At 38.4% G+C, this 12,747-nt stretch overlaps 2 protein-coding genes across 3 annotated transcripts; one reads left to right on the top strand and one right to left on the bottom strand.

Moving 5' to 3' along the window:
* The first annotated feature begins 2,092 nt into the window (after nt 1-2,092).
* On the top strand, nt 2,093-7,217 carry LOC113725853 (uncharacterized). 2 transcript variants are annotated; one of them, XM_027249252.2, is made up of 6 exons: nt 2,093-2,535; nt 2,764-2,938; nt 3,208-3,423; nt 3,869-3,974; nt 5,671-5,911; nt 6,463-7,217. In XM_027249252.2, the coding sequence occupies exons 2-6, from the start codon at nt 2,918-2,920 to the stop codon at nt 6,542-6,544; spliced, it is 666 nt and encodes a 221-aa protein (XP_027105053.1). In that variant the 5' UTR covers nt 2,093-2,535; nt 2,764-2,917; the 3' UTR covers nt 6,545-7,217. The 2 variants fall into 2 exon arrangements, with proteins under 2 accessions (XP_027105053.1, XP_027105054.1); XM_027249253.2 differs by having other exon boundaries at nt 2,208-2,535; nt 3,214-3,423; nt 6,463-6,919.
* Nucleotides 7,218-7,471: 254 nt separating this feature from the next.
* LOC113725852 (pyruvate, phosphate dikinase regulatory protein 1, chloroplastic) lies at nt 7,472-10,912 on the bottom strand. Its single transcript, XM_027249251.2, has 3 exons — nt 10,316-10,912; nt 8,354-8,993; nt 7,472-8,116 (listed from the first exon to the last, which is right to left on the bottom strand). Exons 1-3 carry the CDS (start codon nt 10,784-10,786, stop codon nt 8,013-8,015), a joined length of 1,215 nt encoding a protein of 404 aa, XP_027105052.1. The 5' UTR covers nt 10,787-10,912; the 3' UTR covers nt 7,472-8,012.
* Between the last annotated feature and the right edge of the window lie 1,835 nt (nt 10,913-12,747).

Raw genomic sequence — 12,747 nt, 5'->3', positions numbered from 1 at the left:
AATGACTACGTAAATTATGTGTTTGGACACTTTTTTCGGTCATCTAAAATTTGATGCGACTGGTGAAATTTTGAAAGAATGTACACATTTGAGGCTTTCAAAATGACTACGTAAATTATATGTTTCTATTAATATAAGTTCACGTGTTGCCACCTTAGAATCCCAGAAACAATCATCTATTAATTTTCGAACCCATCTTTCTAATATTCCCAATCATCTTTTTATTTCACATACATCACATCACAAAAAGTGTCACAGTAATTATTCCAAATAATTATTTCAAATAATACTACTCTATCCAAACAACTTCTATTAATATTTTTTTGTTTGGTTTTTAGTTCTTAGTCGTACCCGACGTTTGGAAGTCAATAGTAGTCGAATATAAGAGGAGGATTCCGGAGGAGAGGGGCCAAGCGATGGAAAGTTGCAGCTAGATGCCCGGCGGGGGGGTGGGCGGGCTACAGCTGCATAGGCCAATTAAAGGGCCGAGCGGCGAGACGTGGTCCAATCCAACCCAACCCCAACTGGGGATTCACTAAAAAAAACGAGTGTTCGCGCTGTCGCCTGTCTCGGCGGCTACTTAATTGTCCTCTCCCATTTCTTGCCATGTTTTCTCTTATCGGTTCTAAAATATTATTGTCTACCGCAAGATGGCACAGGAATTGTTTGAATTCGGTGTTCACATATATTTGTTCAATATTTATTGGACTCCCTCCACTTTCTATCTTTAAACTTGCATCATCTTCTCGTTTTACGCTCTAAAATTTCAATCTGAATACTTAACATCCTAAATTTTCGTTTTTGGACAATTTGCACCTCAAGTTTGTTCTGTTTAAATCTAATTAATAATAACTTTAGTAGAATTAACTCGATAAATCAATAAGAATGAGTTAAAGTGGTCAAAATGAGCTAAGGTATTGCAAGGAGAGCAAAACGTTGCGTATATTATAATTAATTTTATCTCGTTAATTTTGCTAATAATATTGGTAATTGAAATAACACAAATCAATAATAACATGCGGAAAGTGATAAAAAAAAATGAGTCAAGAAATCGCAATTCGAAGGCTTTTAGTTGTCTTAACAATTTAATGTCTGCGCAAGAATGTATCTTCACAACAGTTTTGCACAATTTTGAATTTTTTTGACAACTATTTCAACTACATGATAGAACCATTTTGGAGAAAATTTCGTATAGCCCGTGACAAACTAGTTTGGTTTTGCGTCAATTCAGCTCGTCATCAAAGTCTATCTTTTCCCTCATTTCTCTAGGCTCGAGTCTTCACCAATTCACAGCAGCCGAATTTTTGCTCATCTTTTCTGGATAAACGATGACATGGGTGGCTAGAGTGGCTTATGTCCACTGGATGGATAATTTCAAAGTCAAGATCATTACTTTTCTTCATTCGATTCGGCCAAATGTCATGCGAGATGCCAAACGGGAAAGTAACGAGGAAATACGGTCCAAGTATTAATGCGATTAATTGCACTATGACGTTTGTTTGGCAATTGTGTCCAAGGATAATTGTAGCCACATCATATACTACTACTATTAAGTTAAGCATGTTTTCGAAAAAGTGTGATACTGTAAAATTTATTGAGGAAAACTGACACAACCACAAAAATTGTTGAAGCCTACTTTAAAATTAGCCTTTTGTGGAAAAGTTGATGTGTTCGAAAATTAAAACATTGGATATCAGATTTGTTTTTGTCCAAAATTTGGAGGCTAAAATCGTTAAACACACCGCTCATATCTATCTTGTTCCACGCAATTGAGGAGAGATTATGTGATTGAATTGGTGCAACAAAGTCAGTCTCTGAGGCCGAAAATTCACAGCCCATAAAGTACGAAAATGAATGCCAGTAGATGTTTAATGTTTTGGCAATGCCCTATAATCATTATTTGTGCCCAAACCCTTTTCAATAAGCATTATTAATGACATAGGCTGTACCATAACGAGGGTAGACCTCCACATACATGAATAGAACTCTAAAACATTCTTTAAGTAAGTTGATTACAAGCAAACAAAATACATACATATATATATATATATATATATATATATATATATTAACAGCTAAAGATAACAAAGTCACACATGAAAAACAGAACACAGATAACAGCAAAGCCTGATCATCAAGAACCCCAACCTGACCAAACCTTTAAAAGTCTCCACTCCCAGCACGAAAACAAGAATTTTTGTACCAAGCTTTTCTCTTCCAATCCCAACTCTCTCCCACTTTCCCTCTCCTCTTCTCTCTCTAATCATCCTCGAAATTCTCTGATGCTCTCTCATCTTCTCAGATGAACCTTTCTTTCCTATCCTCCAGTGCTATATACTACTGGTAAAAGCCCTTCAGTTGCAATCAAAAACATCCACACATCGGTTAGAACCCCTACACGTTATCACTTCCAACATCTCTTCATGCGTATCCAACTCCTTGCCGTGTGAGTTTTTGCAACTGTTTCATTGGTTGATAAGGAAAGAAAAGACAGCACGAAGTTGAAGAAGAGGAAGACTTTGCGCAAGTGTTCAGGTTTGTCAAAATATTTCAACGCCATAAATGAATAAAGCAGTTAGAAGTAGTTGAATGAAAACTGAAGCCTTTCATTTGGTTCATGAGAAGAAATTCTCTATTAATTAGCCCAATATTAAGTGGTACTAAGAAATTATATTAAGTAGTACTAAGTTTCTTTAGTCCTAAAGACAAAGTTGACTATCCTACTAGCTTGCTAATTGTTTTTTTGGCATCAAATGGGATCAGGTACTAGTAGATATTGATTTTGCCCTCGGCCAACTGGGGGTACGCAAGTTGGTGTCAGTGTCACCCTCCAAATCTCTTTTTCTCTCAATCTTCTCTCTGGCCTTCTTGTTTTCACCATCTTTCCCCTCCGAAAGTCGGAAGTTGTTGGGGAATTATGGAAAACCCAAAGCTGCAGGTAACCAGAGCTTCTTCTCGCTTGTACCTTTCTATTACTATAATTTTGTATTTTCTTCATGTCTACTCTTCTAGATTGTTTCCACAACCGCTTCGTTGGAAGTTGGAAGTTGGAATCCCCTGATAGGACTACTTCTTCAAAACCGAATCGATTTCTTTCTTCACTTCTCTCTGCCTCTCTCTCTCTCTTTAGGGTTCTCTCCAATTAATATGATGTTGGATAAGTAAAGTTAATTTATCTGCATGTCCTTGTCTTGGACAATTATGCAGCTGCAGGAACATATGGGGTCTGAGAATCTGAGCTCAATCAATGAAGTCAGTGAATTGGTAGACAAAGGTGCCCAGAAAATATCAGTTTCCCATCAAACAAATGGTGTGGAGGACTACACAGCCCGGAAAGCATCTGATAGCTTCATAGTGGATATAGAGCGTTTCGCATCACATCTCAGTACTGACAAAGATATCAACGCCAACTCCAGAATTACAGTTACTTCTTCTCCTTGATTAATATACTCTACAATTCTCTTTGCAATCAATCTGCATCTTATGAAGCTTTACTTATGGCTCAAAATATGTTTACATTTTTCTTCGTTTTTTCCTATTTGGGCTTGACCATCATTTCTCTTCCATTTTCTTTCTCTAAATACTACTGCCTTTTTTGCCTACCTTGGAAGCTCACCTAAATGCCCATTCATTATGGCTTCTGTTCATTTATGAAACGTTGAAAATAAAGAGGCTAGCAAGTATTCCCATTCCACAGAATTTTAGTCGTCATCAGTTTCTGCAACCTTGGAAAGCCTAGTACTTAAACATTTTTTTGAGCAATTGCTCCAGTAGGTTTAGAAAGACGATTGCTAGAATTTATAAAGGATGTGCTTTTTGTCTCTAATATACGCTTGTCAATTTGTGGATTAAAAAAAAAAAATTACAGAGAAGCCTTTCAAGAAAAGCGTCGCAGCAGCGAGGTGGCGAAAAGAAATCCAATCCCATTGCCAATGGTGAGAAAGGCTATGGCTCCATTGCAAGTTCACCAAGAGGTAAGCAAGCAATGCTCTCTCTCTCTCTCTCTCGATAATTGTTCTTTTACCGAAAGAGAAAAAAAAAATTACTTCCTGAAAAATCAAGGAAGATTTGTTGGGATGGCTAGAATATTGTCAAAGAGCTTGGCGTCTACGTGAAGTAATTACATTGATCATCAAAACGTGACCATAGTTTGGAACCGTTTCTCTGTCATAATTACTTCCAGAATTAATCTTCAATATATATTGTCAATATATACACGATTAGATGTATAACAATTAATCTTAATTAAAATTTTACATGTGCGTCGTGTATTCAATCATGATAACTTATACATCGATCGATGGTATATATAAGATTAACTTTTAGTTTCGTATTTATTTTGTGCACGTTATATTACAATCTCGGAGTAAAATTGGGGCTGCTATTTTGGCTTCCACAAGAATTTATCCCAAGTTATTTGAGCACGTGTGCCAAAAATTTTTGTTATCAGGGCCATTTTCTCTGTTCACTAAAATGACAAGAGGGATTGGCAGCAACAAAACCTGTCAATTTTTCCTCCATTCTGCAGGCTGTAGCTTCCAAATGAAATGGAGTCAGATTCTTCACTGCATTAAAATCCTTTTGGCTCATCTCATTTCTGAAGCATCAATCCAAACATTTCTAGGATCTGTTTTTCAACCCAGACCTTGTCTTGTCTGTATCCGAGTAAAAAAAAGTCCAAGAGGTCAAATCACTTGTATAACTAAATTTTCCTTATCGTCAATCCTCTTGCTTGGACATTGTAAAAAATCATTATTGGTTTCTCTCTTTCTTTCTTTCTTTTTTTTAATGGCTTTGGTTTCTTATGTACAATAATTCAAAATGAACTCCGGCACAGAGACTGGGGTTCCATGTTTATGGGGGGACGTCTCAGGAGGAGGAGTGATTTAGATGGTTGGTTTGAGAGGGGCAATAATGTAAATACAAAGGGATACATACACTGACAAAAATATTAATAATTCCATAGGTACTTGTCATGCCGAAAACTGCGCCACGTACTTGCCATCAATCCATGTGGATTTATCTTCATCGCCATTATATAAAAAGAGAATTTTAATTAACTAATAATACTTGAGGCGGCTTCCTCGTAATAATTGATACGACTGTGGCAGCTTCTTGGATAAAATACTCCAGCAGAGAGAAACTAAAGAAGGTCGGGGCTCCTGTAAGCTACTGTCATTTTACCTGCAATGAATTCAGTCATAACGGTTAAAAAGTGTTCGAAAGATAGAATCCCAAGTTCAATTTCCATAGCAAAAGAGAAATGATACCATACAGAGCAAAACCACAAGGGCATGCGAAGCTTTTCTGAATGCTGCACGTAATCCAAAATTGCAACATAATTCTTTGCTTTCTATTCTGCTGGCAGACATACCATATCTCATCTTGGGTGACATCTAATATTTGGGGTTGGAGTTGGAGTTGTCCACTTTCCTTGAGAAATGGGACTTTGAACATGGCTTTCTGCAAGTCTGCTATTTTTAATATGCACCCTAAAAGACTAGTGTCATTCCTTTTGTGGTTCCATTATTATTATTATTTTTTTTAAGATTTCTATTCTGTCATCAGGTCATGGCATTGCCTGCACATGCAGGTAGCATTAGAAGCTAAGAGTTAGGATTCTTCTTAACCACGTGCTATATTGTAATGTTCTGCATGTTTTCATTGCAGCTTCTTTATTGCAAGGGGGTAGCAGTAGCACGCCCGAAAAGCCGATGGTGCTGGTGGTGGGCGCCACCGAGCACTCCCACAGCCCACAAGTTCATAATCCCATAACTATCGTGACCGGCAGCCTTGCCGGACCAACCGAAAGCAGGATCAGCACCGCCAGCAGAAGATTCAGTTTAAGACGATCATCTTCTCCCTCTTGGACTGTTGACCCCAGAAGAATCCTTTTCATCTTTGCCACATTGTAAGTCCGTTTCGCTTCCCAAATATTTATTTTACAGAAAAAATGTTTGAGGCAAAAGAATCCAAAACCAGATGGCAGATGACTGATTTTTTCCCTCTTTTTATAAGCTGGATTTAGTATATTAGTCTAAGCATGCTCGAGTCCAGCTGATATATTTATAGATCCTCTGCATGGTATTCTAATAACAAAGGGAACCAAAAGTCATGGCAGCCCAGGCCACCGTTTTGTTAACCCTATTTTCTACTCAAAGGATGTCTTTTAGCATTTCCAGAGGATGACTTAGAAAATTCAGGGATCCTGGACCACTGCTCAAGGAAAGGAGTTAGGATTATCAATCTATAAATTAGAAACAAGGAGATTGATAATGATAAGTTTTGATAATGGCCTTCACTAGATATATACGCTACACTTTATACATATGCAAGTCAAAACAAATCCCACAAGATACCATGAATTTTTATCCTGAAGCTGTACATCTCTGACTAATCTCAGTTTCTCTTTCTTGAATGACAATTACTGACTGACATTTTCATTATCCTCAACTTTTACAGATCAAGCATGGGAACAATACTACTCATCTACTTCACACTATCAATGAACAAGTTCACTGGACATGACAATGGCCTCAATTGATGACCGCGAAAGCAATCAGGCATTCCCACCTCTAATCTGGTAAATGGCATCAAACAAAATGTCTGGCCAAAACTGGAAGCCAGCATAGTATATAGATGAGCACTAGAAAGTTGGTTATAGATGTTTGGGGAAAAAATTCTGCTTTTTTTTTCCTGTTAAGCAGCTGGGCACAAGATGGCGGACAAGAAGAATGAATAGAAAACGGTAAAAACAGATGGAAAAGCTAATGCCTTTCGTTACAGGCGCATCATTCTCTGCAGATTTCGCTTTTCTAAGGCTACTCTTAACTATATAATATACAAGATGAAGACAACGGCAGAATGCACTATGACAAAGATGGAATCTTGAGCTCTACCATTCAAAAGTGTTAGGAAAGAGATGATGTGATGCACCTTTTTGTATTGGATCTATCCGTGACTGCCAAGCTAAATGAAGAGCTAGAAAGTAATCCTGTTTAGCCCCATTCTGGTTCCCCTAGACAGTAAACTTGTAGTTGTTCGCTAATTGTCGCGTCTGGCTGCCATGTGGGTAGGCAATAAAGCGAATTGTAACAGTGTACAGCACTGAACATGTCTATAGGTGTGCAGATTTTAGCCTTAGATGGTTCTAAAACATTTTATGGTACAAAAGCATTCAATTGATTAAAATAACTGGGGGAACTTCTTATTGTTCAGACCTGAGGACTTCATTATTCACCTTACCTAGGAGAAGAACAATTAATTCATTACAAGGAGTATCCCTCATGTTTCTTGATTGATTGACATATTCTCGATGGATTAGACGATGGAGATTCTTTGGATGAAGGTCTGTAACTCGTAATTTTATGTGGAGGAGAATCAAGAAAAAAAGGAACTTTACGCATTCCAATTTGCATACACACTCAAAGCAGAGAAGTCAGAAACAAATAAAAAAGCACGTGTACATGAATTAGCACTCAGCAGCATTTCCTGCTAAAAAACGTTCTAGCATTATGTTGGACGTGAAACCCACCAAATCTTCTTACTTTTACTCTTTTTGGAGAAAGTATAATCTAGCCGAACCATAAACTGGGCATTCTTCCAGTAATTTCAACTATTTAGGCAATGGCTCATCAAATATCATGTTTGATTATAGAAGTCATTGCTAAAGCAACTAGATATGTGCAAAAATGCGAGTGGACCTCCCCAATCCCTCTTCTCCTCCATTTGCCCGACTTTCTCTTTCATTTCAAGTAAATTATATGAAGATTGACCGGTAAAAGAGAATCCCACGGCTTTACAATTATTACTTTGTTGCAATGGCATGTAAGATGATCAATCTGAAACTTCTGTACTTTAGAACTTCAGAAAGTACCTTCAGCAGCTCCCAACTTAGTAAGCAATAATTTGCTGGACTAGATGCCTAGACCCATACATTCGCTGACATCTTCTTGTTTCGGCCTCAATGTCAGATCCCCAGGATATTCAGCAGCAAATAGCTCCCAATCTATCTAATAGCGTTTGGAAATTCTTGGCATTGAGCACCTATTCTTTCTATCATGGAAAAGTCTTAGTACAATCGCTGCTGTTTCTTCAATTGCCTTCCCTGTGACTTCTGCAACCATGCCCAGAAACAATACAGTACAAAATCAGGTTAATAACAACCAACCAAGCTAAAATAAATATTTGCACTTAGAAGTTACCACTGTGTTAATCTTGTATCATCCTAGGTTACTTGGTTGCTAAGGATGTCCAAAAGTATCTTCATGTCCCAATTTTGATGATTGTAATGATAATTACATAATATCAGATATTTGGCCGAACATACTATGAGAAGTCTGTAAGTGCTCACCAATGACTGGCCAGACAGGATTTTGGGCAAAAATTTTAGCAGCAAATTCCAGCTCTTCTTTTACATGGTCCATTTCAGAATAGTTGCTCCTTATGTCTTCAGCAAAGCCCAAGGTCCTTGATCTTGCACTTCTGATGGTATGCAGAACAACAGCATTGATAGTGAGACCAAAAACCTTTTCTGGGTCAATCTCAAAAAGAGCACTTGGCAACTTTACATTCATTACAATAGGAACATTTGCCACTTTGTATCCTTTTTGTGACAGGTATATTGAAAGTGGTGTTTTTCCAGTGCGAGACACACCAGCAAGAACAATATCTGCTTTATGCAAGTTTTCGGGTAAGGCCCCATCATCTTGCTTTATAGTGAATTCAACTGCTTCGATCCTGCGGAAGTAGTCCTCACTAAGGGAGCTGCTCCGTCCACGAGCCCAACGCGGGAGCCCTGAAGGTGAAACACCCAGGTGGGATGCAATTGATTCTGTTATTGGACCAAGGATATCAGCTGATGGTATACCCCAAAGCTGGCATGCTTGTTTGGCAGATTCAGCCATGGAGGGGTCAGCCAGAGTATAGACAAGCATTGCTCCTTCTTTGGCTGCTTGCTTGATAACCTCCATCAACCGCTCAACATCATCAATCTGGAGTTTCAAAAATATTGCAGCAAAATGACCAAAGGGAAGTGTCAGCTACAAGAAGTAACACACGATCTAGAAGTACACACTTAGAATTGATTAAAAAAAAAAAAGAACCATTTGCCAATTAACAATCTCACTCAGATTATGCTAGGTCAAGCCCATCTCAAGTTCAAGGTGTCGCTCAAACAGCTTCGTCAATTACCAAGTCATGCTAATTACTTCATTAGAAGTCTCAAATGTCTTCACAAAGAAAATAAGTAAAACATACCCACCTAGAAGCCAGAGTGTGTCTCCATGCTATTATTTTGCACTTTTCTAATGCCTTCATTTTGGCATTGGCACAGTGCATCATTTAAGAAAACAACAAAGTACCACAAGAAACATGGATAACTATTGAGATACTTATTTCTCAATGAGGTCTTGAAACATAGACTTGAAAAGTTCCAATAAAACAAGAGCTCATACTTAAAAAGTTCAGGGTGATTGCTTGCAGTTGCAGGCAAAGAAACCGCAGAACACTTTCTCCCCTTCTAAATACAATTTTTAGTGCTTTGTGCAATTGGAAACCATAACCAGAATACGTCAAATGTTTTTGGAATCTCACAAAAGAATCAGAAGAAACATGACAGATGAGTGAATTGCAAGTGCTTTCTTAGAAAATAATGTTGGAAAGTTTATAGAAAGATTTGAACACAAAGCTTGGCATTCTATTACAAGATCATAGCTCGTATCAGCCAGTCTTTTCAGTCTACAGCCTAATATATAGAAACACAATTCTACAACCCCATTTCCCAACCGACATTACTTTTTCTTTAAAAATTCAACTGACATCAGTTAGTCAGGCAACTTCTATTGATGCCACGGAATGAAGCCATCTTATCAGTAGGTGATCACTCTTTTTTTTTTTAAGCTGATCACTGATTTATCCACACACTTAAATAACCCCTACCGATTGTTACACAAGCCATGAACCATTAGTTCAAATTAAACGCATCTTCTTCCTGAAATAAGTACTCCACAAGTATGACAAACACTATGGCAACTGAAGAAATACCAATTTGCATCCCATCTAACCCGTAATCCAGCAAAAATAAGAACTTTATGGAAAAATACCTGGAAGGGTATGCTTTGAAGCAAATATTAGCAAACAGGACACAAGTTTTATCTACTTAAAGTTAAGGGCTTCAATCGTGAAAATGTGCTATCAACACGTCAAAATTTCAATGTAAACTCAACCACTGAAACTGAAAACAATACAAATAAGTCAAGAAATAGTACGAGTCTATTTAAAAAGGGTAAAAGCTGTTAAATTCAGTTTAGCTTACCCCAGAGAACAAATGGGTACTAACGGGACAAACCCGATCGACCAAGCAATGTTCAAACTGCCCTAAGGCAGCATTGACGGAATGCTCCGCCGTCCAGCCGGTCCCATCAGACACCATGTAAATTGACTTCCCACCCGCCGTTACTTCCGTTTCATCCATTCCGCTGATCCCACCACTCTCTTCACCCGACTCACTTTCCCAATTAATAGAATTAGAACTATTGTTACTGTCAATACGAACTAGAGAACCGGCGGTGCTGGTAATTTTCTGAACCCGGCGGTCTAATTTCCGGCCAGAACGGACTGCGCGAGCACGGGACCACCGGTTTAGTTGCGGGCTACTTCTGATTTTTCGGGAAGGTTTGTCGGATGGAGATGCAGGTTCAGACTTGGACTTCGGCTCGGAGACGGACGAGGCTGTCGTCGTCGTCGGAGTGAGGTTTGAGAAGCCTAAGGTTGTAGAAGAAATCATTTTTGCTTGATTCTTTAGATATTTTTGTGAATTTGGATAACGGCGCTTTTGATTTCGGAATTGGATATGAAATCCAGTGACACGTGGACGTCGCCTCCTTGTGTTGACTGTTGAGTGGAGCAGCAGACTAGGAAGAATGGTCAAGTGAATTTTGTCATGGTTCAATGAGTTCCTGGCACAAGGAGATGTTCACCGTGCGCGCACGGTGATACGTTGTAAATATGCCCAAGTTGAGAAGACAGTGAACATGTATTTTGGAAAAGATTTGTTGTACAGAGAAATTATTTAATTAGGATGGAAGTTTTTTTTTTTTGGATTCTTAGCATGGTTATAGAATATATACTGGAAATGTAAGTACATTTTTTTATTTTTTGTCCTATAACCTTTGACATACACCTTGGATGTTCTTTAGGAGCAAGTACGGAGGCACTGAGGTTAGACAAAAAAGAAATGTCTGGAAGAACCGTGTGTTGTTGGCAACTTTGTCAGCAAGAGAATTTTTCATTTGCTAAGTCTAAGCTGGTAAAGAAAAAGAAAATGCGGAGAATGGAATAATATATGAGCAAAAATAATCCTTATATTAAACACTTGAAAAAAGAAACATGACACAGGGAAACTTCTATTTTTGATTGATCAAAAGTTATTCATTTTTCATGATGGAGTAAACATGGAAACTATGATACCATGAGAACTGCTTTTCTACTCCATATTTCTCAGAGGTAGGATCCTTTCGTTTTTTATTTTTCACCTAAACCCGCTGGATACCAGGATGCTATCCACATTCGCTGCGAGGAAACAACAAAGGATACTGCAGAGAGTCATAGCAAGAATAAAAATAATTGATCTTATGGCTTGTATCCGAGTAACTATACACCTGAATATGAGCAGAAGCTTTAGTCGATTGATCACCATCTCCAGTCCATATCGCTGCAACCTATGAAGCGGTTGGGAGGTTATATACACGATGATCCAAACTCACATTGCAGTTGAGGACGACCCTATGGTCATCAAGATTTGACACACTTCAGAGATCTTTAAAGAATTTGGCATAAGGGTTGTCTACAAGGATACGCAGAAGCAGCCTGAAAGTAGTTTCTCTTAACTTGGGCGATCCATCAACTCTCCTGGCAAGCTCTTCAAGGGTATCAAAGAAGTATAACTGAATACCAGAAGCTTTACCATCGCGCGACTGCACACCAAGATAATGATAGACCTGGCCCTGGGCACAAAATGTATAAAGGCCATTCCTGTTTTTAGTTAGTTCTCTATCATACTTTGCACTCAATGACGTAAAAGCGACGTTATTATTGTAAGTGCGAACATTTTTCCTGAAGTGTTCACACTCCTCATCTTCTCCAGTGAACAAGCGCCGAAGATCATAAGGCATCGATGAGCTCACAAGGCTAACTCTTCCTCCCGAAAGCAAAAATTAGGAGGTTCCATATGGAATTGCTGAGCTCCGCAATACTGATAGGGCAGAGTATAAGGCAGGGCCAAAACTTTTTCTGCAATCCTATCCAACCGAGAAAGAGTTCTTCTACTACCATTTTTACATTTACCTTGTAGAAAATTGAAGCATCGGACATTAGCTGTAACAACAATTAGGTGAAACCATAAATTAAGCAAGCACAAGAAAGTAAAAGAAGCAGGCCATAAGCAGTGATAGAAAGACGACTGACAGTGACCAACTTGACAAGACGAAAGAAGCCACCACTTAAATGGCAGCGAAAAAGAAAAGAAACAGTCTTACCTGTATTAGCAGATAGCGTTGAAACGCCAGTCAATCCAGTGAGAGCCTCAGAAATATTTGGTGCTTGGATACAGAACCTGGTAAAGATGCTAGTCCATGACCATTTAGAATAATTTTGGTAGGCTCGGCAAAGTAACTTTGTCTAGGATATGTTTTCACAACTCAACTCGCAGCAAATGGCATAAATAATACAAGATAACAGTGACTCATC

The sequence above is a fragment of the Coffea arabica genome, chromosome 2c, assembly GCF_036785885.1.
Source record: "Coffea arabica cultivar ET-39 chromosome 2c, Coffea Arabica ET-39 HiFi, whole genome shotgun sequence".
NCBI lineage: Eukaryota > Viridiplantae > Streptophyta > Magnoliopsida > Gentianales > Rubiaceae > Coffea > Coffea arabica.
The sequence above is the reverse complement of the archived record's forward strand: the minus strand, read 5'-3'. Positions and strand labels throughout refer to the sequence as shown.